This window comes from Zootoca vivipara, chromosome 1, assembly GCF_963506605.1.
Source record: "Zootoca vivipara chromosome 1, rZooViv1.1, whole genome shotgun sequence".
NCBI lineage: Eukaryota > Metazoa > Chordata > Lepidosauria > Squamata > Lacertidae > Zootoca > Zootoca vivipara.
The window spans coordinates 105684066-105711223 of NC_083276.1; the positions used below are offsets into that span (position 1 = coordinate 105684066).

General features: G+C 40.2%; 1 protein-coding gene across 13 annotated transcripts in view; it reads left to right on the forward strand.

Annotated features, from left to right (window-relative positions):
• Window positions 1-17250, forward strand: part of PKP4 (plakophilin 4) — a 105017-nt gene extending 87767 nt beyond the window's left edge. For 4 of the 13 annotated variants that reach the window (XM_035131912.2, XM_035131930.2, XM_035131966.2 and 1 more), the window contains exons 14-23: window positions 24-141; window positions 668-859; window positions 1007-1180; window positions 3584-3734; window positions 6546-6741; window positions 8702-8786; window positions 8917-9034; window positions 9945-10076; window positions 10787-10860; window positions 13192-17247. In XM_035131912.2, coding sequence (XP_034987803.1) covers window positions 24-141; window positions 668-859; window positions 1007-1180; window positions 3584-3734; window positions 6546-6741; window positions 8702-8786; window positions 8917-9034; window positions 9945-10076; window positions 10787-10860; window positions 13192-13440 — 1489 coding nt within the window. In that variant the 3' untranslated portion in view covers window positions 13441-17247. Of the gene's footprint in view, window positions 1-23; window positions 142-667; window positions 860-1006; window positions 1181-3583; window positions 3735-6545; window positions 6742-8701; window positions 8787-8916; window positions 9035-9944; window positions 10077-10786; window positions 10861-13191 lie in introns of all 13 variants that reach the window. The other 9 variants (XM_035132012.2, XM_035131959.2, XM_035131949.2 and 6 more) reach the window with 8 other exon arrangements.
• The last annotated feature ends 9908 nt before the right edge of the window (window positions 17251-27158 follow it).

Sequence of the window (27158 nt, forward strand, 5' to 3'; positions counted from 1 at the left end):
CTGATTCTGTTTTTATGCCTTAGGAATCTAAGCTCTGCAGGAGAAGAGGCACGGAAACAAATGAGATCTTGTGAAGGGCTGGTTGATTCATTGTTATATGTGATCCATACATGTGTGAACACTTCAGATTATGACAGCAAGGTGTGTAGATCTTTTATCAACATTTTCTCTTTGTTATCAGGAGAGTGGTCTGGTTTGGGCTGTAATTCATTTATACCATTGTAGTGACAGAGTTGTTATGCTTTTGTGCCACTGAATGTTGTTGAAGCATGCAAATTAATGCTGCCTTTTTAAGCAAAACCTGGAACTGTGAAATGATGAAAACAAGGATGGGTTTTATCTTCCAGATCTTTCTAGTTTCTTCCTCCTCCCTAGTAGTATTTCTGAAGGTTCAGTGTTTAAATTGTTGCTCACTTACTCAATCTTGGGTGGGCGCAATTCTCGTTGACTTGGAGAGGTTCACTGTGACAAGACAAAGTTTGATAACCTTTACACTGGACCAACGTATAGAGGGATGACTAAAAGACTCATCATGGTTAAAATTTAGCTGATCCCTATTTCCTCTGATATCCCTTCAAAAGTTTAATTCATCCTTTAAATGTATATTCCCAAATCACTTCAGCGCTATGTATTTCACTACAGAATCTCTCCTCTGTTTGGCTTGCAGACAGTGGAAAACTGTGTGTGCACACTAAGAAACCTTTCCTACCGTCTCGAGCTTGAAGTGCCTCAAGCCCGCCTTCTGGGTATAAATGAGTTGGATGACTTTTTGGGGAAGGAATCACCCAGCAAAGATTCAGAGCCAAGCTGCTGGGGGAAAAAGAAGAAGAAGAAGAAGAAAACTTCACAGGAGGACCAGGTTGGTTCCTCCTCATTCTCCATGGCTTATCTCTTACAGGAACCAGTATATTAGAGGATACCGCATAGCAGGATGTTTTAAACAATCCTGTTTGGATTTGGCTTAAAAGACTGAGCTCACATATAATAAGTGCATTATCTTTCACAGTGGGATGGAGTTGGCCCAATACCAGGATTGTCAAAGTCTCCTAAAGGTGTGGAAATGCTGTGGCATCCTTCCGTAGTGAAACCATATCTGACTCTTCTAGCTGAAAGCTCCAACCCTGCTACTTTGGAAGGTTCTGCAGGATCTCTCCAGAATCTTTCTGCAGGCAACTGGAAGGTATTGTATGAAACTTGAAGCTTTTGCTACTTCATCCTTGCAGTGTTTTTTGCAACAACACCGATGCTCTAGCGGAGAGCCAATGGCAACATCCCGTATCCAACATTTTGCAGGCCATTTTATCCAGGAAATGTACTTCAGGTCACAGTATCTCATATGAACTATTTGTAAAGTTGACCAATTCACAAACAAAAAAGTAAGATGGTATTCAACCCATTGAAATTAATGGACAAAAGTTGGCCATGTTCATTCATTTCAGCAGTGCTACCTTGAGTAGAACTTAGTGGAATACTGTCCATAAGTCATGCATATAGACCAGTGGATATTACTCTGCCCATCAAACAGAAGATAAAGTGCATTTGGTCCCGACTCATTACATGCACTGACATCTCAACAATACCTTAGAATTATGTGGCACAATTATTCTTTTATGTATGGAGTCTAGGAACAGTGTGCCCAGGCCATCCTTACTGATAGTGGCGTGTGGAAGGGAGGTGGAGCATCACTCTTCATTGTATTTTACCTGATGCAGCTGTACAAATATATTTTTTCATTCTATTTGAAGACAATGACAGCATTTGGACACAATGTTAAGTTATGTTTTAGTGTTATACAAGAACGAGCCATCTCACGCCAGCAAGCTCCATCGTTCTTTTTCCATTTCTGGCACAGAAGCTAGTTTCACAGAATATAAGGTTTGAAGCCGGTCTGCTTCAACAAACTACACTTGAGGCTACTAATCACAATTTGTCCAGGATTAGCTATCATGAGAGTCAGTGTGGTGTAGTGGTTAAGAGCGGTGGACTCGTAATCTGGTGAACCGGGTTCGCGTCCCCGCTCCTCCACATGCAGCTGCTGGGTGACCTTGGGCTAGTGAGTCACACTTCTCTGAAGTCTCTCAGTCTCACTCATCTCACAGAGTGTTTGTTGTGGGGGAGGAAGGGAAATGAGAATGTTAGCTGCTTTGAGACTCCTTCGGGTAGTAATAAAGCAGGATATCAAATCCGAACTCTTCTTCTTCTATCATGACAAGCTACAGTTAATCTGAAATGTTTGGATGATGCTAACATTACTTTGTGTTATTTGCTGTAATCTTAGCCTCTCTGTGCTAACAGAGCAAGACACAAAGAAGAGTAAAATAAGAAATAAAATGGGAGGAAAATCTTCCATACTGCACAAGGGTGAGAGGGCAGACAATCACATTGTATTTTTTTCTTACTGAAGATGAGTATTTTTTTTCTACCTTGAATGTGGAATAAAAATTTCCAGGAAAAATGTAGGGGAAAGTTAAGAATGTTAAGGGTGGGAATCAATTAAATAGTCTTGCTAACTGAAGGACTTCTGCTAGTGCAGTGGGGCTCCCCCCCCCCCAGCACCCTCTCCTCAGTTGGCGGGAGGTGGGCGTCATGAAAACCCTCAGAACAGCATGTGGGGAGAGGGAGGTTTTTTCCATCTGGCAAACAGAAAAGCTTGCACTAACAGAATGATGGTCGTAGCACTACATTGAATTCCTCCCTTGCTATTGTATGAAGTAATGGCATTTTTAATATTTAACTTGAGCTCTGCTCCCCCAGTTCGTACATCTATTCACTTTGTGTACAGCCACAGTAGGACAAAGTGGAATGCTTTTGGGGATGAACATTACCGGTACCAACATGCTACTGTTGCACTGAGGGTTTCTTACCAGTGCATAACTGGGGTGGGGTGAGGAGTAAAATCCTTAGCCTCACTTTTAAAATAAATAAATAAATTGTTGAGTACAAAATCTCCAAATATTCCGAATCCAGCATTTTCTGTAAGCCGTGCAAAGAAAGGTCACAGCTTAATTAAATTAGCTGAAGCACAGATAGGTTTATCAGCAAATAGGAGATTAATTGCTGTTCACAAATAGGTTTTATCACTATATACTCCTGCTTACTATATGCACAGCTGGTATACTGTAAAAGCACCACCCTGCATACCTTAAATCGCTTTTCTTTATTCACCAAAGGGATAATAATAATAATAATAAACCTCAAATTGTTTAAAGTGACATACGGTACTGCCTTAGAAGTTCCAGCAGGTGATTTCCTTTTAAAGGAAACAAACATTTTGTCCTTCCCCACCATAAAATGTTACTGCATATTTAATAGCTATTAAAGCAGTTATAATACCATTTAACATATTTAGTCTAATTCATCTCTTTCTGTGGCTCATAATGAAAACTCTTCAAATGTGAGGTTGATGCCAAACCCACACTTAAGTTAATATGAGTAGGGTACATAGCTCCATTTTGTGGTTTGGACAGCACCCACTAATTTGTATTAAAATTTGCACATGGCGAAAGAAAAGGTTGGCTATATTGGTTTTTAAAAATAAAAAAAATGTACATGTTTTAAAGTAATTTTTCATTTTTGTCTGTAGTTTGCGGCCTATATTCGAGCTGCTGTCAGAAAGGAGAAAGGGCTTCCGATTCTCGTGGAACTGCTGAGAATGGACAATGACAGAGTTGTTTCTTCTGTGGCAACAGCTTTGAGAAACATGGCGTTAGATGTCCGCAACAAGGAGCTTATTGGTAAGTAATGAGGGACACTTAACTAAGTAGGATGTCCATATGAGAAACACTGTTTTTTAAAAATTGGTTTTGGAATTTCTTGTAGCCTTATCCAGCACTGCAGCTCAGCCATCACAGGGGATCTCAGTGAGCGAAAGACATCTAGTCAGGGGTGAATGGAGGGCAGGGGGAGGAAGTAAAAGTCACATTGCGCCAGCGTAACACCACTGGTACTGCCCTGGAAACAACCCTCTGTCTCAATAGCAAGCAGTCACTGGAAAATGGAACCTTTTCAGACAGGAAGTTATATCTGCAAAGCTCAATTGAAAATGAAATTCTTCATCTTTGGTGTAAAGTCATAACCTTCTCAAGATTCATTATGCTGGTGATGAGTTCTGACAGGCTCCAAACATATTCTTCCCTTGGAGATCAAGAGTGTTTTCAAATTTATTTTTAGAAGCTTTCTTTCCTCCTGCCATAATGTATGTTTCTGTCAAAATGTGGATATGGGTAGGTAGGTGTTTATATAGATGACATGGCCAATTTCCTGCAGATGATTAATTCGGCAGCCCTCTCTCCTCCATCTGGGTTTTCTGTTGTAAAAGTCAGAGTAATATTGATGGGTGTAGCTTAGACCATTGGTTCTAAAACTCTGTGCACAGGCACCGGGGAAAGAGCTGTGGTAGTCACTCAGAACAGCTCCCTGTTTGAGCACTTTGTGGTAAACCATTAGCAGATCTGCTATCAGAAAGCAGTTCCCAGGCATTAAAAGTGTAATGCTTGAGCCTTTCTGAAGTTCACTTTCATGGGCCAACACAGCAGTATAATATGCCAACAAAACAAAAAGTTGTAAGAGGCATTCATCATACCACTTAAGGATTAAAAGCTATGATTATTTGGGGGTTTATGTAATAATAATAATAATAATTTATTATTTATACCCCGCCCATCTGGCCGGGTTCCCCCAGCCACTCTTCCAACAAAATGCTAAATTCCAGAAATCCATCAAACAGCTTCCCTAAACATATAAACCCAGACCCACTTGCACAGACTTCAGGACCCACATGACTGAAAATACTGTCCTAGTGTATGCTATCAGGGCCAAGCTACACATGATCTGAATTGGATTGGATCAGTATTATCCCTGCTGTGAAGGCACCCCTGCTCCAATTAAAATTCTCTATGAGTGGTTTTTTAAAGTATTTTAAAAATTCCATCAGGAACCCATCTACATCATGTGTGATTCAGTCCTCTCTTCAGCCAGGACAACACTTCAGTAAAAGAAAGAAAAAAGAGCTTGATTAACATCTAGGTGAATTGTGCAAACTCACAAACCAGCTACAGAATTCTCTGCAATCTCACCAGACAAATAAAAGGGGAAATGGTTCCCTGCAGATGTGGTTGTGTTTCCTGTGTTTTATCATCTGGCCTCAGCTACATATCTATTTCTAAGAGTCTAGTGAGGTGTTGACGTGATTGAGATTATTTTAATCTAACAAAATCAGTGCATTCAGAGATCTATGTCTCAGAAGCCGATGGCCCCAAACCAAAGTTATTACACAACGTTTTGCAAAGGGGAGTTGCAATCCATGTCACAAACTGGGAGAGAAATTAATATTCCTAAGTGAATGGGCCATTTCTTTGCTTATGCACCGTTCCACTCATATTTACACAATGTTTTTAAATTGTACATTGATACAAGTATGCAATGGAGTAGCATTTCTTCTTTGGTTATAAATCAGAATTTGTCTGTAGGTGCTCAACTAGAGCAGAGAATTAATGCCTTCCTCATATTACTTACCTGCTATCTATCATTTATATACAAATATACTTCCAGTTTTTGTGTTACAGGGCCACTGAATTATCACCGCAGCCCAAACCAGGGCCTTTAGTGTACCATAGCTTTAGGATACTTTTTCTTTGTTTTACTGTTTGTTAAATTTCACTGAACACCAATCCCACAATCTTAGGAACTGATTTTTCTCTCCTATATGCGTATTTCCTGCTTTCGTACATACTAAATACTGGCCAAATTCTCATACGTTGCTAAACCATGATTTAGCTTTACCTAAATGACTCTGCTTAGTTCATCTTCATAACCCACCAGTTTGAAGCCGGCTAGTAATTAAAGCTACCAGTCAGGCTTTTAACACAGCAAGCTAGAATTCTCTGAAACTAAAACTCGACTCTGCTGGTTCATCTTCCACCCTCGTGGGAGGAAAGGGAGAGAAGCATTTTCTCTTCACTTGGGCTCATTCATGTAGCCCTAAATTATGGCTTAGCGTCTTACTCAAATGCAGCCTCTAACTTCTCACATCCCATTGGTTCAAAGTTCTGCTTGAAAGAAAGAAGGGGGTGGGGAAATCCGTGTGCCTTGGTGAAATATTTATTGTGTTTCTATAAACCACAGATTGCTAGAAACGAGAGCAATTAATTTGATTGTGTTGTGTTCTCTCTCTCTCTTTACTATAAAATGGCTCAGCTAAAACAAGCTTATCCAAAATAAATACATAGATTTGTATATGTCTGTGTACTTTGGCATGTTGCCACAATCATTTTAATCACTTTTTGTTCTAATCCAGCAAAAGAAGGCAATATATTTTTAATTTGAAAAATGACACTGCAGTACCTTGCTGCCACTGCATAGCAAAGGGATTTCTTTTTTTATGAAGTTGATTTAAAAAATAATAACAATCCTCCCCACACGCCCCAGAGTGCTTCTGGATTTGTAAGTCTCCTTGTAGTGTTTCTACGCAGTGTGTTTTTCTATGTGATGCTAAAAATACCTTAGAACAGTGCAAAGTTCCTGTATGGGCTTCTTTTCCTCCCCAGGTAAATACGCTATGCGAGACCTGGTAAATCGCCTTCCCGGAGGCAATGGGCCAAACATTCTCTCTGATGAAACTGTGGCAGCAATCTGCTGTGCTTTGCATGAGGTCACCAGCAAAAACATGGAGAATGCCAAAGCTCTGGCTGACACAGGAGGAATAGAAAAACTGGTGAACATAACAAAAGGAAGAGGTGACAGGCAAGTGAAACATTAGAAAGTCTCAAGCGAAAAATCCTCTGATAAGAGGAACTTATAAAAATTTGCTGTCTACACAAAGAGTATTTATTTATGCATTCTTGTCTTACTTAATAAGTTGACCAGCTTCATAGAGTTTGTTCAGCACAGGAGGAGAGACCTTGGCATTTATTCTGTGTGATTTTTCTAAAATCCACACTGTGCCTGCCAGCTTCCTTATTATGTATAATTTTTGTGTGTGCAAATTTTTGCAAACCATCCCTAGACCAAAATCTATGTGAATTTAGAGTAAGTGTCCCAAGTTTTCATAAAACTAAGGTGTCTATAGATTTGATATACCTATACAGATGCAATTTTAGCAAGTCCAGGAAACAGTCTATTTTTCTGGAGTTTTCACAAGTCAAATAACCTCCTTTGGAGTTTTTTTTTAATGCTACATTGTATGAAATGAAAATATGCTGTTGGTGTCTTAAGGTCACATTAAAAACCAAATAAGTTGCGCTTCATTAATCTGTCTCCAAAACCTTCTGCAACAAAACTATTACCTTCAAGCTCAATGACTTGGATCTAAAGGCATATGAGTGTAAGTCCACTCATATAATGAGACATTCCTATATACCCCCCCTGAAAATCAGGGAATTCACCAGAATGGTGTGGAATACAGCCTAAGGGCATAGCTGCCAAGTTATCCCTTTTTTAAAGGGATTTTCCCTTATGCTGAATAGGCTTCCTCGCGAGAAAAGGGAAAACTTGGCAGCTATGCCTAAGGGAAGAATAGGTGGAAAGCAGAAGGGCACCTTGAATGGTGAGAAGTGCCTTGCCCTTGCATAAGATCCAAGCTAATGGTCCCAAGGCAGGTGGTCAACTTTCTACCTCCACTGTTAAGAGGCAATATGCCTCTGATTACCAGTTACTGGCAATTGCAGGTGAGGAGAATGCTGTTGTGTTCAGGTGTGTTTAGGTCTTGCTTTTGGGTTTCCCATGGGCAACTGCTGCTGGACTAGATAGACCTTTAGCCTGATCTATCAATTTTTTTAAAATGTTCTTAACAATTACAAGAATAAGGAAAACAGCAGATTAATTAATGGTGCCATGTCCAAGTTCCAAAGCATTTAGGTAAAACAAAACAAAATGAAATAAATAGGTCTTTACAAAAGGGAAAATATGACTTACTTCAAGGGAAGAAATTTCACACTTTAAGGGTGCCTCATATATAACAATCTAAACGCAAGTTTATCAGGATCGACTCCGCTTTAAAGCAGGTATAAAATGTAATCAGAAGTGTACTTCTGCTAACAAATGGTCACTCACACTTTGTACCATTTTACATTTCCGAGCCAGCTTTCAAGGGCAGCTCCACAATAAAGCTCATTTCAGTAATCTAATACAGAAACATACCCAAAGTATGAATGTATTCTAGCAGCAGGCCCATTTCACATGGCTATCTGTGTTGTTAAAAAGCATTCCAGGCCACAGCTGCTGCTTCCTCAACATCCAGGAATGGTGCTGAGTTCATGGGTACTCTCAAACTGCAAACCTAATCCTTACAGGGGGAATGCATAGCCAGCCCCCAGCCCCAATGCATACCGTATTTTCATCCATCTGGGCAATTAAATGATCCACCATTGTCACATATCTCTTTGCCTGCATTGAATTTGCTAATTTGTCCTAATCCAGTCCATCACTGATTTTGAGCACTCATTCAGAGAAATCACCATCACACCTGGATCCAAAAAAAGAACAAACAAAACTGGGTGTCATCAATATATCAGTGACACCAGACTTCAAATACCCAGATTACTTCACCCAGTAGTTTCATGTAAATGTTTAATAGCATGGTAAATAATACTCAGAGCTGTGGAACCCTACAAAATAATTCTCATGAGAAGAAGCAATTCTGTTTGTGTTGTATGTGCATGTCTAGTAATATTGTACACTAAACATAAACTTTTTTTCTTCTCAGGTCATCACTGAAGGTTGTCAAGGCAGCAGCCCAGGTGCTGAACACATTATGGCAATATCGTGATCTCCGCAGCATTTACAAGAAGGTAACACATAAAAGCTGTTCATACAAAAATTACTATTCATCAAGATGCAATTCCACAATGAAATCTAAACTAGTTCTTCTAATGAAATGTCATTCATTTTTCATATGACCTCCTTTTTCTTGTTCCACAGGATGGTTGGAATCAAAATCATTTTATTACCCCAGTGTCAACACTTGAGCGTGACAGATTCAAGTCACATCCCTCCTTGTCTACAACGAATCAACAAATGTCGCCTATCATTCAGTCCGGTCAGTTAATAAACCTTTCCCTTTGTATGTGGCCAGATTAGATGTTAATTTCCCCGATCAGCTCTTGTTCACTCCTTTCAAAAACCTTTGGAGGCTCATTCTCAGTTTTTTACTTCAAGCATATTCTTCTCATATATGGTTGAAGCCATCGGACTGGTTTTTGGTATGACAGAATTCAATGAACAGCCTATACATTTTTAACTGGGTATTCCACCCTCCACAGCACTTAGGCCTCTGTGATGTACAAAGAGATGATATTTGCAACCAGGCCTAAACAGTATTAATTTAAGAAGATAGGGTCTCCCATGGAAGGCGGTGGCTACTGTAGTTCATGGTGAGGAAAAAGCTTCCCTGCACGTTAGCTGAGCAAACCCCCTTGCCCCTCTGGCTCTCTTGGGGAAAGATCCTCTTCTGGCTCTGGGATAGGTCTCCTCCCAAACCAGAAGGACTCTCCAGGGTACTCCCAATTTACACGATTCCATGTATGTGCATTTGGGTCTGGAACGTAACCCCAGTGTAAATGGGGTTTACACTGCATATCAGGGCAGCTAAATGGGGTTTGCCTGCATATCAGGGGTGGGGGGTGGGAAGGGAATAACAGGCCCATATAGCTACTGTATCCTAAAAACATAGATTTATACACATTGCCTGGCTCTCCACAATCTTGGCCAAACACTCTAATGAACATTGACTCTCAACTTTTAAGGTGTTGCAGCTCTTCTAGAGATTCTATATGAATGTTTTAAGGAATTACATTTATTGCCACTTTTTCTACATGCCTGAAAGCCTATTATTACAAAGCATTTGCAAAGAACCCTCTACTTTTTCCTAACCCTTTTGTCTGGCACTGATTTTCTCTCTCCCCGTCTCTTTCCCTCTCCTTTCTTCTCTTTCCCCTTCTTTTCCCCAGTTGGAAGCACATCTTCATCACCAGCGCTATTAGGAATTAGAGACCCTCGTTCCGAATATGATAGGACCCAAACTTCTATGCAGTATTACAATAGCCAAGGTGATGGGATTGCACATAAAGATATGTATACTGGTAAGGGACCAGTGAGATGTAAAATGAAGGCTTGGTACATAATTTTTAAACTTTTCGCTTACAAAAAAAAGCATGTTCTGAATAAGAAAAAACCAACATGTCATGCAGCGAAAGCAAAGAGGGTCAGATCATATTCATAGTAGCAATAGAATAAAATCAAAAAGTAATGAGTGTTATTCAAGCACACATTTAAATCTGTCTGTAAAATATTTTACTGCATACTACTTTTCAAGAAACACACGCTTATCTTATGAATGCTGGCAAAAAACATTTCACTGCATCTCAGGTTATAACCCAAATTCAGCAGCAAGCAATTCTCGCTAAGGGACTCCCTGCCTCCTTCCTTTCATCTTCCTTCTGTTGTGAAGCATAGCATCATTATACAGCCGAGATGTCTGAGGAGGGGGTGGAACCTGCAAGTCAGGTTTCGGCAGAGAGAAGCACAAATTATATGCATCCAAATAAACTACTGGAGACAAATGTGCTCCATGAGGCTGGATATCCAGGTGTCTGTTTCTAGAGGTGGTTGTTGTGGTCAGAACCTGACCTTGCTCTTGCAGCCTTCCCCCAGGGTGGGGAATACTGGGATCCTTTATTGAAATGTATCATACAGTTCTGTTCCTCTTTCACCGAAGTGTGAAAGTCAGCCCAGCATGACACCTGAGCAAATCAAATATTGCTTTTAATACTCTGTTGCCGTTTTCCCACAGGGTCCAGCAAGCCTTCGCCAATTTATATCAGTTCCTATTCTTCACCAGCAAGAGACCAAAATAGGCGTCTGCAGGTAATAGCTGAAATCTTAATTTAAAAGATGGCCATATTGATCACCAGGAGGGAGTGCATTTTCCTTTAACCTAATGGCTCTTAAACCATTTTCATTGATGGATTCCTGCTGCCTAAAGTAACTTTCTAACTTCAGGCAATGATCTCAGAATGCTACGGTGCCTTGATTATGATTCTCAACACTGCAGCTGCAGTGCAGTAGTAAAAGCAAGGCTCCATCTTATCCCATTCCATACAAATCTTCTGTTGGAATATTATTTTTTCTAATTTCTGTGAAATAAAACTGCAGCGTATTACACAACCTTCCGCATTTCCCTTTTAATATACCCTTTTGGATCACCCTTTCCCCACCACAGGCCTGTACAACTTGTAACCTATTAAGCTGCTGAACCTGGCAGCCCACCACCAGATTCAATAAACTTCCTATTATGCTGCCTGCCTGGGGCTGCGTGAACTACCAGGAGGAATGTTAGATACCTGTCAAATGTGGCTAGTGAGCCCTGTTCATCTTGGTGGGTCACCAGTTGTGCAGCCCTGCTGTCTCCCACCTATCTTCAGTGTCTAGTGGCCACGTGGGCTTTGCTAGTTTGTTTGCACCAAATTCTTTGAAATACCCAATCTCATCAGATTTATGGTAGAACCCAATCTCTTGCACTCGCAGAAGAGCGCTTTTCATCCTGCAAAGGTAACTGCTAACAGAAGTGGAAAGGAGGCAATTTTTGCCACTTCTCCCTCTCCCCTGCATCCCCTAGCAGTTCCCGAAAATCAGCTCTAGAGAGTTGGGGGATTCACCAGAACAAGATGGAAAGTGGTGCTGTGTGTGTGTGTGTGTGTGTGTGTGTGTGTGTGTGTGTACGTGTACCTATATATATCCCCTTGCCTTCTGTTAGCAGGCACCTATGTTGGATCAAAAGTATTTCAGCAAGTGTAAAGACCCTAGTTGGATTCCTCCCTGAGACTCCAGACTGCTCACAAGTTTACGGCTTTATTCATTTCAGTAATAGGATTTCTCAAGAGATAAGCACAAAGGAATGGGCAACTGATGCAAGAAAATATGGAGAAGTCAAAGTTATATTCCTGGGTGTGGTTTTTGTTTGTTTGTTTGTTTAAAGAACTATCCAGCAAAATGAAAAATGTAAAGTGAACATTTGTGTCAAGGATCTATAACAAGTGCTAGACAGGAACTGAACAAAGGACACAGGGTTACACCATAGTGGCATGCAAAACATCTTCAGGCTGTAAATCTATAAGCAACATTTGCAAATTATGTGCTGTGATAAATGCAAATGAATCGTTTCCTCACCCAGGAATAACTAATTATGCATTCTTAAAGAAGTGCAAGTGTTTAGGGATGTAAAATTAGAAAGTCAACAGCACAACAAGAATTGCAATTAGGAAAGAATGAAAAAAGGCCAAAGAAATAAACAACAGCATAAGTATCTTTACCAAGAGGAGGCTGATGAAGTGCCACAGCAGCAAGAGCCCCTGATGTAAGAGCTGGGGAAACAACGGATCAGCTTGATTGGGAGTCCTTTACACCTGTCTTCACTCCTAAAAGTTTGTTCAGATGTTGACATAATATTTGTAAGAATTGGGAAGACTCAGAGGACAGAATAGGAAAGAGCATCATATTCTTAAGATACCTTGGGCATAATCAGAATTGCAGAAAAAATAAAATTGTACCAAGAAATGGGAATTCATCCTCTTTTACATTGCAACATAGGCCATACTAGTTGTAGAACAATTGGGGATTATACAACGGAGCCTGCAACAAAATGTTGCAGTATGGTATATAGGAAACCAGGCAGAGGGCCTTCTCGGTAGTGGCACCCACCCCGTGGAATGCCCTCCCACCAGAGGTCAAAGAGAATAACAATCACCAGACCTTTAGAAGGCATCTCAAGGCAGTCCTGTTTAGGGAAGCTTTTAATGTTTGATGGATTTCTGTATTTTAATATTTTGTTGGAAGCCGCCCAGAGTGGCTGGGGGAACCTGGCCAGATGGGCGGGGTATAAATAATAAATTATTATTATTATTATTATTTCCTTTCCTGGGGGCCAGAAACCTAGATAGCTACAGTATGTCCTTTTCCAGACTACTACATTTATTTCCACACACACACACATCCCCACTCCCACTCCCCAATGGAAATATGGGTCTGAAAGAGACTAATCAACATATAGTTTGAGAATGGTTTTACAAAAGGCTTTCTTTCTGTGTGCAAAAATGTTGCCACACATCTCATGCTCATGTGAGTGGGTAAATTGCTACTACAGCTATGCATAGATGAACTAAGGTATTTTTCCTTCCCTTCTTTTTGCTTTTTCAACAGCATCAGCAGTTGTACTACAGTCAAGATGATTCCAACAGAAAGAACTATGATGCATACAGGTTATATTTGCAGTCTCCGCATAGCTATGAGGACCCATATTTTGATGACCGAGTTCACTTCCCATCTGCTACAGATTACACAACACAGTATGGACTGAAATCAGCCACAAACTATGTAGACTTCTATTCCACCAGACGACCTTCCTATAGAGCAGAACAATACCCTGGGTCACCTGACTCATGGGTGTAGCATTAGAAAATCACGAACAGAAACATATCTTTCTAACTTTTTTTGAAAAGCGATTGAGTTATGGGTTTGCTGTTTTGAGGGGGAAATGTGGAAGTGAATTGCAAAGAAGGAAACAAGGAAGAGGTTGGGGTTTTTTCCCCCCCTAGAGGGGATTATCTTTGAAGATGGGAGAAAATTTGGAAGAGGAAATTGGAAAGGGAGAACTTTTGCTCTGTTTAGATGTTAGATCTAATTACTTGTAGTTCCTATAGTCTGGTGAAGGTGTGGGCAATGTGACGAAAGGTTTGAGAATTGAGGGGAAACGGCTTTGGGAAATGTGTAGGTCAGAACAAATTACAGATGATTTTTTTAAAAAAGAAAAAGAAAATGTGAATAAGAGTCTTGTTCTCATAGTTTGTACAGAAAAAAAAATATGGATGCCCTTCTTGTTTTACTGCTGTTACTAAATGTCAAGATTATATGCTATCATGTCTTGTAAATTTCTTTTCAGTTGGTGTAAATATGGAAACGCCACATTGGTTGGAAGTGCCATCATTTGTAATGCCGTGCGTCATTTTAAAACTGATTTCAAAAGCTGACATCTTTTAAAGAGGGGGGGGGAGGAAGAGAGAGCATACAAGGAAATGTTATAAATAAATATCATTTTGTTTTTAAAATGAATGGTGTAATTTTGAAGCACAAACCTCCGGTCCAGTATATCTGCACTTTTCTTATCCCTTGCCTCATTCACAGAGTACTTCACTGCCATTTTTTATGCCTACGGGGGGGGGGGGAGGGGAAATAAATGTGAACGTCTAATCCATGGAAAGTAGATCCCTGCTCATTCTTCATTCTTTTCTGTGTTTACTGTTAAGGAACAAATACAACAGATCTGTATGCTCATTGTGAGTTGTAAAATCAGGTTAAATATATATCTCTCTCTATATATATATATTTCCAAGCATTTCTACCATTTTCTCATTTTTGTGAAGTTCATCTATTTCTTATTTGTCAAGCTGGCATACCAAAACATAAAATTATGCACTTTCTTGTCTTCATTTCCACAGTACTCATGAACCCAGTACCTTTCACAGTTTATATCCCTTTGAAAAAAAAAATTGAAAAGACGCAGAATAAAGTAGATATAATTTTCTTTTACAGAATATTTTTGTAAGTAATCTGTCCAGCTGGCTCACATCCCTCTTGATTTATTGTGCTTTCATAACTGAGCGTTAATTAATTGCATTCATTTTCCTCCTGGCCCGTTGATAATTGCTAAATATTTAGACCACAATACTCATTAACTTGGGTGTATTTAAATTGCTTTGCCTGCATCTGTTTGTTAGTGTTATTCGATAGGTGGAACCCATGAAAGCCTTTAAAAGCGCAGGGGGGGGGGTGCACCAAGAGATAAAACGTATATTATTCTCAGGCTTGCAAGGGGGTAATTATCAGCTCTCCACCTGTTCTTATTTATTTATTTATTAACAATACTTGTATTCTTCCCCATAATCTCTGAGACATTACTGTTGTAGAGCACACCAGTCTTTAACACAAGTAGAAAACAGCAAATTCAGTTTATATTACACCTTAATTTCATGGGAACTCAAAGTGGCACTGGCAGTTTCCCACCCAGATACTGACCACACCTAGACCTCCAATAGCATCAGCAGGTTGCCTCAACCTGTGTCTTTGGGCCAAGCCTTTTGTATCTGTTTTTGGCATGACAAAGGTACCTTTCTGCGGAATGCTTTGCTCCAAAGGTTGATTATTTCAGAAGATAACTCCACATATACGTCGTTGCTGGGTTTTTTTCCTGGATGCTAGCTTCTTGAATTGCTGCCTTCCGTATGAAGGTCCAAGATAAAACCTGTGGCTCCGCCACATGGCTTGCTTCACCTCCAAAAGATGCACCTCCTATATTGCTAGACAACTGTGTCATTTTTTGACCTGGCCAACAATAACATGATTCTCGGTGCCATTTACCAGAGAGCAGCCAGAGGTATTATTACATGTGCTTGCACACTGGGGCATTATGGAACATAGGAAACTGCCTTATACTGAATCATACCATTGGTCCATCTAGGTCAGTACTTTCTGCACTGCCTGGCAAGGTCCCTCTGCGGTTTTCAGGCTGGGCTCTCCCCTAGCCCTACCTGCAGATGCCAGAGATTGAACCTGAGACCTCCAGTGTAGAAAGCAGATGCTCTCCCTCTGCATCTGATACTCTGAGCCAGTGTTTCTCAAACTTTGGTCCCCAGCTGTGGTTGGACCACAACTCCCATCATCCATAGCTAGCAGGTCAGGGCTGATGGGAATTGTAGTCCAACAACAGCTGGGGACCAAAGTTTGAGAAACGCTGCATTGAGCTATGGTCCTTCCTGAGTTCAGAATATGAGAATCTCTGAGACACTTCAAGGTTTGAGAAAAACACTGTAGATTACTAATTCTGGGAGAATGTTTTTGGGGAAATTGAATTCTGGCCAGGGCTGATGGGGGTTGCAATTGAAAACATCTGGATGATGTCAGGTTGCCAATAAGAAATGAGCTGAAGGGTGCTAGGGCATTTTATTCATTTATGATATCCTTACGCTTTTGGTCCCAAGTCTAATGTTTACACTTATTTTTGGGGTACTTTTAAGACGAGGGTTTTACAAGTGTCAAGAACACTGAACCAACATCTCTTAACACCTATAAGCCATGTGGAGACTGCCAGTTACCATTTTTATCACATTAGGCCAGCATCATCAGCAAAAGTGATGCTGCCAAAATCAATGAGTTGCTTGTAACCCCCATATAGCTTGATTGGTGGGGGGAGGGGAAGCAGCCTTATAGATTTGGCATGCTGTTCCATCAGGGAGCCTCTCCAGAGATTTCTCCTTTTTTGGTGAAATAACTGCTGGGCCTGTTGCCCTCAATCTGTTCTGTCGTGTTTCAGCATTTGCTTACTTTGTGTGTGTCTGTCTCCTCTCCCCCCCCCCACTTGGTCTCATAATTTATGTGCTTTCTAGATTATGGAGCTTTAAGCAAATGAAATGTAATGGCGAGTTTCCATTTATTCCTGTTTGGCATGTTTTATCCCCCCTCTTTTCTTTCCTTTTAATTAATGCAGGATTAATGTCAGGTCAGCAAGTTAAGCTTGCAAGTGTAAGTTGACCTCGCCAGTGGGAACAATTACCCTGATGAAAAGGAGTTGCTTGAGCTTGACAGCCTTTGGAGTGGGGAGACGCTCCTTTGGAAATTAGGATGTTAGGATGGTAAAAGGCAATTTTGTGCATTTACAGTGAAATTATGTGGTGGAAATATGGTGCAGGGGTGTGTGAACTAGCCAACATTTGGAGGCTTCCAGAGGAAGGGGCTTTCACAACTGCAAGAAGACCTTTCTTTGTAACTTCATGACGTAGACTTAATAGACAAAGTGTTATAGACAAACATTCTCTCTTACACAACTCTCTGTCTGCTGTAAGCCATAGCCATGCTGAATTAAAATAATGTATTTGCCTGCCCTGAATTGCACTGAAAAGATTTGATTGCATAATCCTCTGTTGCTATGGAAGGTCAGAACTACACATCGTTGGAGAAACATGCTTGTTTCCAAGAAACATACAGTAGGCTCTGTATTTCCTCCTCTTTCCCCTGCTAATACTTATTTGTAAAATATATACCCCATCCATCACTAAACAATCATAGGACGGGTCACAATGACCTAAGCTACAAGAACCCAAACAATAAACATTAAAACAAAAACTACAGTATAGACCAGGGGTCACCAACTTGGCACCTATGGGTGCCATGGTGCCTGTGAAGGCTTTCATTGGTGACCCCACACAAGGCTCCTAGACTCAAAGCTTTCTTTCTTTCTTTCTTTCTTTCTTTCTTTCTTTCTTTCTTTCTTTCTTTCTTTCTTTCTTTCTTTCTTTCTTTCTTTCTTTCTTTCTTGTAAGCACATCTGGACCACCTAGGAGAAAAGTCATGAAGCAAAATTTGTACCCTTCTAAACCATTTATGTGAAATGAAAAAACCTGGCTGCTTCTGCCTGTCATTGTTTTTAAACCAATGGATGAAGTTGGAGCTGTTATTGATAAGTTTGGATACTGGCAATAGGAATCTCTGGGATCCTGAAGAGCTACTGTTTCTCCCTCCCCTTTTCCTGCTTCTGTCTTATTTTTTTAGACCTAGACCTTGGATACACCCATTTTCTGCTTGGTGTGTGTGTGTGTGTGTAGCAGTTTACAGGTAGCTACTTGAGAGGCTTTTTTTAAAAAAAAATGTGTGTTGGGGTGGGGAGAAATTCAAGCAGGTATCACATTCTGCTGAAGCAACACAGCATATCTAGCTAGACTTTATTTTGTGCTCTAGACATCCTTCCCAGATCCTCCTTTGGTCTGGGCAGAAGCTATTTTTGTTTCTCTAAATATGCTGGGTGATACCCAGTGGTGATGTCCCACTTGTACCAGTCATACTTCCCCTTCTGCTCTTTCCCTCCAGGAGCCCCCCCCCCCAAAAAACCTGCTCTGGGGTGTGCTGCAGCGGGGCAGAACAAAAGGGCAAATCCCATTGTGTGAACATTGAGATGACCTTAGATCTTGCCCATTGCATTTACCTTGCACTAACTTTATTTGCATGCCTCATCTATATATGCTCAGTAATTGTACATTTTTGTTTTGATGGGGAGCATCTACAGTGCAAAGATCTAGAGGACACATTTTAGAGCCAGCAGTATAAATGCTGAAGGATTTTTCCATGTAACGTAATCTCTCTCTCTCTCAGTTTTAATACATCTCTAGTTTGTTAGCAGGAGTCTGTAGCAGCCAGCTAAATGTAAACAACTGCCAAGTCATGAATACTTCCAAATAATGTTAAAGTATCTTCTATATTTTTATCTGAGCAAAACCTATTCAGTTTCAGTAAAGTCCCTGGAAGTTTTCCAAGCCTGCCAAGCTCAGTAGGTTTTCTGTTTGGGGCATGTTTTAAAAAGAAATAGAAGAAAGAAAAGAGGCTGTTGTTTCACTAAAATAAATGAAGGATGCACTATTACTAATATAATGGAGAAAGCCGAACTAGAGGGCTTAAAAGTTAAATAAAAAGAACAGCATTCTTATATGCAACACCCTATTAACTTTTTGTAATTTAAATCTTGAGTTCTCAGGTGGTGGAGGTGGCTTATTTTAATATATTTCCATCTGCTGCCCTGCCTTGAACTGACTTTTTCATGCGCTTCATAGCAAAATAATGTGTCTTCTGCATTGGCTTTTGCATTGAAATTTTAATGTTATGGCAGAACCACTTAACTTAAAATATAGGCCTTGATAGCAATCTACATACTTTTTCATTATGGCCAGTAAGGGTTTTACAACATCAACAAGTAATCACTTGTTCTTCCAAAAAAACAACATCACAAACTGAATAGAGAGCATTGGCAAAGGTCTCAAACTTTGCACCACACTGCAGTTATTATGTGAGCTTTCATGCAGTCTTGAGAATTGGCCTAGGTCTTTTGACCTGGGTGTTAAAAAGGGAAGAGTGGGCATTTTGTGCATTGCAATATTGTACAACACATAGTGGCTGGGTCTGAAGAGTTGGCAAAGGAACAAAGTTAACATACTGTATATGGGGACAATTGCAGCTAGAAGTAATTGTGAGATATTGGAGTCAAGTGGGAAGATCAGATGTGGCAACTCACAGTGAGAATGAGCAGGTGTGTCTAAAAGGTGGGGGCTATGTTATCTGCTGATTTTATCAGCTTGCCGTTTGCAGTGAAGGCTGCTTCGCACAAACTTGCACCCCACATCTACCTAGGAACAAACATAGGAAGCTTCCTTGTACTTGCATTCTCCCCAACGCACATCACAAATTTGATTATTGTTCTGTTTAGATGCATGAAGTCAGATGGCATTAGCAAAACTACTCACCTTCCCTTTACCTGACAAAGGGAGCAATTATGAGAGCCAAAATCTGTCTACATAAAGCTGATAACATTCCCATTGTTGGCGTGGAATCAAAGGCCACTTCAGGCAGATAGAAGTTATTGCTTTCCTTGTCTACCCACAAACCATATCCCTTTTCCCCCCAAATTAAAAAAAGAAAAAGGAAATTTGACCAGTCTAATTGGATGTGTTATACTGTACAGTGCAAGAATATAAAGAAACTCTCACCAAAATAGTATGGAATAAGCTTTTATCTTAAAAATAAAATCCATCTAACCCAGTGTTGTCTACTCTGGCAGCAGCTCTCCAGAACTTCCAGCAGGCTATTCTGCTTTGGTCTGATCCTAGAAACTGGATCTAGAGCTTCTGCATGCAAGGCTTCTGCCTTGTCTAACCTTGTGGAAACATGTTTCAGCACAAAGAAACTAAAAGCATTGGGGGCCAAAAGCATTGGTACATGGGGGATACACATTGCGTTCAGTAATGCATGCAAAACCAAACCAAACCAAAACCACCCTATGATGCCTTTACCTATTGTGTACAAAATGGCCAGTTTTCTTTAGGATGCTTGTAGCAAGCCGGTAAGAATTTTCACTCTTCAGCTATTATATTGCTAAGTGTTCTCCAACGTATTATAAAGTAGAAATATGTGAATGTAAGGATAAATCAAGTTGATTTCTCTCCCAATAACTACAAAAACCAGATGAGAGTAGATTTATCTAGGGGACGTTCAGGCTTCTGACAGTGCTTTAATTACAGATTCTATGTCCATTAATCAGGGATTGACTGAAAGACTCTGGAAGTATATACACCGTTAAGAATGTCCTTCTACAAAATATCTAAACTTACTACTTAAATCAAGCAAATCCCTTGTGGGCAGATAAGAATGAAACAAGTTCAGGATAAAGATTTCCCTGCCAAAGCTACTAAACGTATTTTGATTTATCTCTTATGTTCACAGGGGTCAACTTCAAGGGCTTTGTTGTTCTGTATTTTAAGCTGAAAGAGAACCGCTGTGGATTTGTGGTAGAAAGTTTAAGCCGAAGGGGTGGGGTGCATATACACACACACATAAATATACAGTGTAAGTTCTATTGTGAGTTAGGACTCTGCTAGATTGGTAAAGAAAAAGCGATTTATATGCGTTGTATATGCGATATAACACTGTGCCACCAGATGGCGAAGTGGAGTCTCGTTTTTCCCCTACTGGATTTCCCTGTCAAAATTTACAGCACGTTTAACTGAATCGTTTCTTCGATGTACCTGTATCTAGAATAGATCCAGCCTCAGTGAGAGATCAGAGATCAGACTCTATGCATATATAAGTTCCACCATGATCGCTTGTGTATAATGGCGCAAACTAATACTTAAGCCTAAAATTCTTATAAAAATATTAGTACTATCCTGCTCCTTCACTTCCTATCTATGTTGCCCAAAAGTTGGCAGGGACAGGTGAAAGCAGCACAGGTATGGTAGGATGAAGAAGGGAGCTTAAGATTCTGTCTTGTGGAAGCCTAAGAGGATGGTGATTCCCTGGGCCATTCTGTATCAAGTGATCCAAATTTTTTTTACCTCATGTCATCCAATTGTCTTAATATTTTATACACCTGATGAATGATCAAAACTAAGTTTAAATTAAAAAAAATTATTCTCATCCCATTTGTGAGTTATGAGGGTTTGAAATTTCAAAAAATTGACCATTTTGACCTTGCAGATGACACAAAAACCTTAAAAGCTCAGCCCAGAAAGGAGATATGTCAAAACTAAAACATCAATCTTTTCAGAACTTCATGGGCTTTAATATGATCGGCATCCTTTAAATTTACCGTAAGTTACAAAATTGAATTTTTTTAGAAAGTGATTAAAATTTTCGCCCAAAAAATATGTATTGATCATTTAAAGAGCTACCTGCAAATTTCCATCTTAGGAGCTCAATGGAATAACATTTTTTAAAATGTAGATACGTGTCTGCCTTATTGGGTTTTATTTAGCATAAATGGATCTTCTTGGGAGTGAAATATTAGACAATAAACAAGACTTCAAACTGTATATCAGTTACTTCAGGCATTTCTTTAGAAAGTTATTCAATTAAAAGGTATCTGAAAAGCTAGTTGGGCTTTTCTTTTAAAAATGCGTTCCATAATACCAAAACTTAAGTTTTGACCATTTAACAAGTGTGCTACATATTTTTTTAAAAAAAAAGGTAAAAAAAAGTTGGATCACTTGATATATGGAATGACACCCCTCCCTCCCCTTTATTTAGCCCCACTTTTCCTCAGGTGCCAACAAGTGTGCTAAATATTAAGAAAAGTTGGATGACATGAGGTAAAAAAAAAGCTGGATCACTTGAAATATGGAATCACACTCCTCCCTCCCCTTTCTTTAGCCCATTTTCCTCAGGCACCATGTGAGGGATGCTCTCATTTCCGCTTATGTAATCAGTTCCTAGGTCAAGAGGAAGTCCCAGAAGAGGGAACTTCCTGTAGGGGTGAGAGGGAAGAGGAAGCCAGTGTGGACCTGAAGGCCAAGGAGGAAGCTGGTCTCCTTGCCTGCTATAAAGCTGTTCATGTTTTGAGTTCACCTGAAGTGTCCGAGGTCTGTTTCTGAGAAAGGCAGCCCTGCTGGGCAAAACCACAATCCCTGCTTACAAAGCCAATGAGGCAGAAGTGGGAGATGCCATAGTAAGTCTGGTTAAGATTCTTGTGCACCAGTTTTCAAAATATTTTTGCTTATGTAAAGAACCGCTGGGCTGGGGGGGAGGGGGAGTTGTATTTTTCACGGCACTTGTTGGGTTACACACACACACACACACACACACACACAGTGGGACCCCAACATGTTATTTTATGTTGTGAACTGCCCTGGGATCCACTGATAAAGGGGGAGGCATGCAAATTTAATCAATAACAGCAACAACACTCTCAAAAATATGTTCTGGTCTCCCAACCCTCTGGGAGCAAATTTTGCAGGTGTGCTCTCAGTGTGCTTTGCTGTACGAGTGAAAGTGCATTGCCCAAGTATTGGGTGCAACCCAAAGACTTCCAGCTTTTGCTCCTGTGCTTTTAACAGCAGCATGACACCCAAAAATTTGACAGAAAAATTGTGATTGGTTGTAGCTTTTCTTGCTTAATTTCCTTCTGCTTTTGGTGCTCTGAAGGAGAGGCCTTCCAGAGAAGGAGGGGCACTTCTCAAAAGCTGGTTCTCCAGTACTAGAGGTCCCCCCCCCCGAATTTTCCTGGGCATCTCCCTGTATTGTCTTTCTGATACCAAGCAAAATACCTTTTTATTTTCCCTGCTGTCTCTTCCCCTCACCAATATTTAAATTTGACTTCTTTTATTCTTTTAGTCAGTTGTTCCGAGAATATAATTAAAAAGCAATGCAAGCATATTTATAGTAAGTAAATCTAAATTAATGAATAGTACATAAATGTCAGACTGCTGAGAGAAGGTCCAGAAGCAGGGCCAGATTTTTTTATATATATAAAAAAACATGGCCGCCTCACTTGTTGCTGACAGTCTTCTTTTTTTCCCTTTGCCCTTTGACAAGACTGTTCTGTTGTTCTTTTTTTAATGTTTCCAGAGATAGTTGAAGTTGGCGAGGGAGCAATTGCACTGGTGCTGGTGGCTGAGCCATTTACATTAGCTAATTGCACACAATCAAATGATGAAACCTCAGCAGAATAAAATGAGATTTCATTTTAAAGTAGCAGAAGCTTTGGTTAAGCTGTCAGAAGGGGAGGAAGGTGGGGGGGGGAGTCTCTCTAATTGTGCCTTTGCTCTGTTTAGTGACAGTTGCTAATTGGGAGACCAAGTGACCAGGTAGAGCTTTGCATCTTGCTGTTTCTCCTTAGGCAAAATATGGATATTATACTGTTTTTATTAAGCCTCACTTGGCATCTGGAAAAGCAGTATAAGCAGGAGTAAACTTCTTTACATGCTTTCTTGGGAGAAAGTGCCACTGAAACAGATGGGGCTACTTCTGAGTATGGGTGGGTGGGGGTTCAGTTTGCAGTTATAGGCGAGTCTGCCTAATTCACACTGTCTGAAAGAATACATTAACTGAAATACACAGACATGCTTTGAAATCCACACTCCTCCCGGTTTTGCAATATGCCTTGCCAGCTAAGTAAAAAATGCTTATATTGTATCAGTGAAAGTAGCAAATTGGGGAAATTGCTTTGCAAAAATGGGCTTATTAGAGGAAATTTCATTTATTAGGGTAAATTTGCACTGAATTATTATTTATTTATTTTTGCAAACTGATGTGAAAATGTGGATAACTGAACTTAAGAGTGGAAAAATGAGAAACCATAACTGACAGATCAACTCATCACTACTTCTGAGTAAATGTTCATGTGATTGAGCTGTCAGTCCCTCTCACAGCTCCAATGAAGGCAAGTGGGGAGGGCCTTTAGGTCTATGGTAGAGCACATGCTTTGCATGCAAATCATAGAATCGTAGAATTGGAAGGGACCCTGAGGGTCATCTAGTCCAACCCCCCCACAATGCAAGAATCCTGCCCACAGCCATCCCTGGGTGGGCTCAAACAACCAAACCTCTGGTTAACAACCAGATGCATTGTCCCATTGCTCCACCTTAGCATCTCCAGGTAGGGCTGAGAAGAAAGGCTCCCAGCCCCACATAAATAAATCCTAGAAAGCCCCTGTCAGTCAGTGTAGCCCAGGGGTGGGGGACACATGGCCCTCCAGATATTGTTGAATTCCATCTCCAATGTCGCAGCCAACATGGCTGCGAATCATGGATGATGAGAGCAACATCTGGAAAGCTACACATTCCCCATCACTGGTGTAGACGGTGTAATACCAATGCCTTCATATCGTCAACAAAGCAATAAAACATTATTAGTTTATTATATATTCACAAAGCTGGTTGATTAAGACTCATGGTATTGTGTAATCTCTCACAAAAGAGAACTCTGAGGGTATATCAGTACCACAAACCTAAAATGGTTTTCTAGTCATTCCCTCTGGCCATATGGACAGTAACCCTGTCAGCATCCTCAACTATAATTCCAAGGGTTCTTTGGGGGAAATCATGCCAGTTAGACAAATAGAAAATCAATATACGTTTGTTGCCTATATATCTCCTAAGGGGTCATGTTTGATTATGTCAGACTCAATAAATATTGCTCATGACATTAATAGTAACACTGAGATCACTGTCATTCAGCCACGGGGCTTTGGAGATTTCAAGTGCCTCTGTTGCTGCTAGGATAATGCTTTCTCTGAGGCAGAGCTGGGAACATGTCTCGGTTTAAATGTTTGTTAGACTCCATCTCCCATCTACCGCAGCCATCATGCCAGCAGACGGGAATGATGGGAGCTGTTGTCCAACTTTCTTTGGCGGGCCAGAGTTTGCCTACTCTGTCTTAAAGGCTCTGAATCTTCTGCATGGATGCAACATTGTGCCAGCATGTGGAAGAATAAGAGGAATGCATCCTTTTTTCTTAACCACCACGAGGCAGTTATTTGTTTGCACTACAGCAGCTAAAAACAGCCCTTTTCAGATCCAAATGCCAATAAATCTGACTCATTTGGCCTTTTTCCTGGCTACAACAATTTCAAGAAGTGGGTTTTTCAAACAACCACAGGCTTGGGCTTACATAGTTACTATGGCTAAGATCCAAAGAAAAGATGGGAGGAAGGAAAAGAGAATGGAATGCACAGCTGAAAGTTTGCTTGCTGCTTTCACTGCAACAATCCACTTACTAAACTGTACTAAGATTGTTTCTTCGGCATAAGAACCCATGTAGAGATGTCAGCAAGCAAAACCCCAGCAAAACAAAACACACAAACAGAGAAAGAGGAGAAACCTGTTATCTTGTTTAGGTGTGATGTATATTTTAATAAAGAATTACCGTACAAACCTTTGAAGAGAATTTTACAAAGAACACACAGGAAAGGGGAGGAAAGCTGGAAATCAAATAAAAATATTGAAAAAATAAAGTAAGACACAAGCTATGGAACCTGGTAAACCTAACAGAACGCAAATGCAGCATAATTACTAAGAAATTTAATCACATATGGTGAAAGATGAGAAGTCGTTCATTTCTCTCTCGAACTATGAAGCAGAACGTAATAAAATTAGAGGGAATTGGCAAATCAAGAAGTTGTAATAAAACAATTACAGGAAACAGGAAGAATTATCTGGCTTCCAATGATGCCTAACTGAACTCAAGAATGAGAGTAGGACTATTTGCTCAGGGAGGGCACTGTATTTCAGTCCACAGAATGCTTATGGCTTTCAGTGGTCCCAGCTCAAAAGGTGGTGAGAGCAATCCTTATTTTTTTCTTCAGCAAAATTTATATACTGCTTGACAGTACGGAAACCCCTAAGCAGTTTACAAAAATGTAAAATAAAACACTTAATTTAAAACGACAACAGGTATTTAAGATGATAAAAATCAACAGTAGCTAAAATGAAAAACAAAAACACGTGTAACTTCTGAATCTGGATAGATTTTCCTGGGCAAAAATGTTTTAAGCAAGCATTGAAAAGTGTACAGCAAAAGTGCCTGCCTGGCATCAATAAGAAGGGTGTTCTAAAGTATAGGTGCTGCCACACTAAAAGATTTATATCTTACAATGTGGAATGGGTATTATGTGAGCACCTATAACACTACCAGTCCTCTAAATGGAAGCGGACCTTGGTAGCTCAGCCAGTAGAGCATAATAATAATAATATTATAATGTATTATTTATACCCCGCCCATCTGGCCGGGTTCCCCCAGACACTCTGGGCGGCTTCCAACAAAATGTTAAAATACAGAAATCCATCAGACATTAAAAGCTTCCCTGAACAGGGCTGCCTTGAGATGCCTTCTAAAGGTCTGGTAGTTGTTGTTCTCTTTGACCTCTAGTGGGAGAGCATTCCACAGGGTGGGTGCCACTACCGAGAAGGCCCTCTGCCTGGTTCCCTGTAACTTGGCTTCTCGTAGCGAGGGAACCGCCAGAAGGCCCTCGGCGCTGGACCTCAGTGTCCGGGCAGAACGATGGGGGAGGAGACGCTCTTTATATTGAGTTAGACCAGTGTCTACATTGACCAGAAGCAGCTTTTCAGGGTTTTAGATGGATTTTTTTTCTAGCTCTACCTGGAAATGCCTGTTAGCATATGGAGTTTATCTGCAACTGCGGACATTAACTTTATTGGAGTACACCTTTAATTAGAAAGGATTCAAAGGAGCTTAAAGCAGAAAAATATTTCCATCTGTGCATATATAAAGAGTTAGGAGAGCTGAGATCTGCAAGAGAATAATTGTGTGCTCCTTTCACTTCAATTCAATAGAAAGGGAATACCAGGAGGCAGCTACCTTTTGGCTCCTAAAGGCGATCAGAACACTGAGATACTTCAGCATTGATTTTAACCCTACAGTAAATACTACCAGAGAAGCATCTACACTAGTCAATATTAGGGCTCTTTAAAGTTGTGCTAATGACATCTTCTAAGAGTAGAGCCACTAGGCTACCTTTACGCTATGCTAGTAAATGCCACAGTCTGCTATTCAGATTGGAACAGGATGTGATCATTAAGTTGGCCTGTTTTTGTTTTAAGTACTGTAGACTAGTTGTCAGTGGTTGTTGAATGGCAAACACTAAAATCTAAGCATGCCTCTGTGTTTCCAAAGCAAAAATCTAACTGATTAAGTTTACTCGAGAAATGTAATTTTCAGTATGATGAGTTGATAAAAAGATTGACTTCTTGTACCAATTACGGGAATACAAATTATAGAAACAAGGCTTGAAATACTTTGTTGATTAATTTATAAAACTTACAAAAAATGCAAGAAAATAG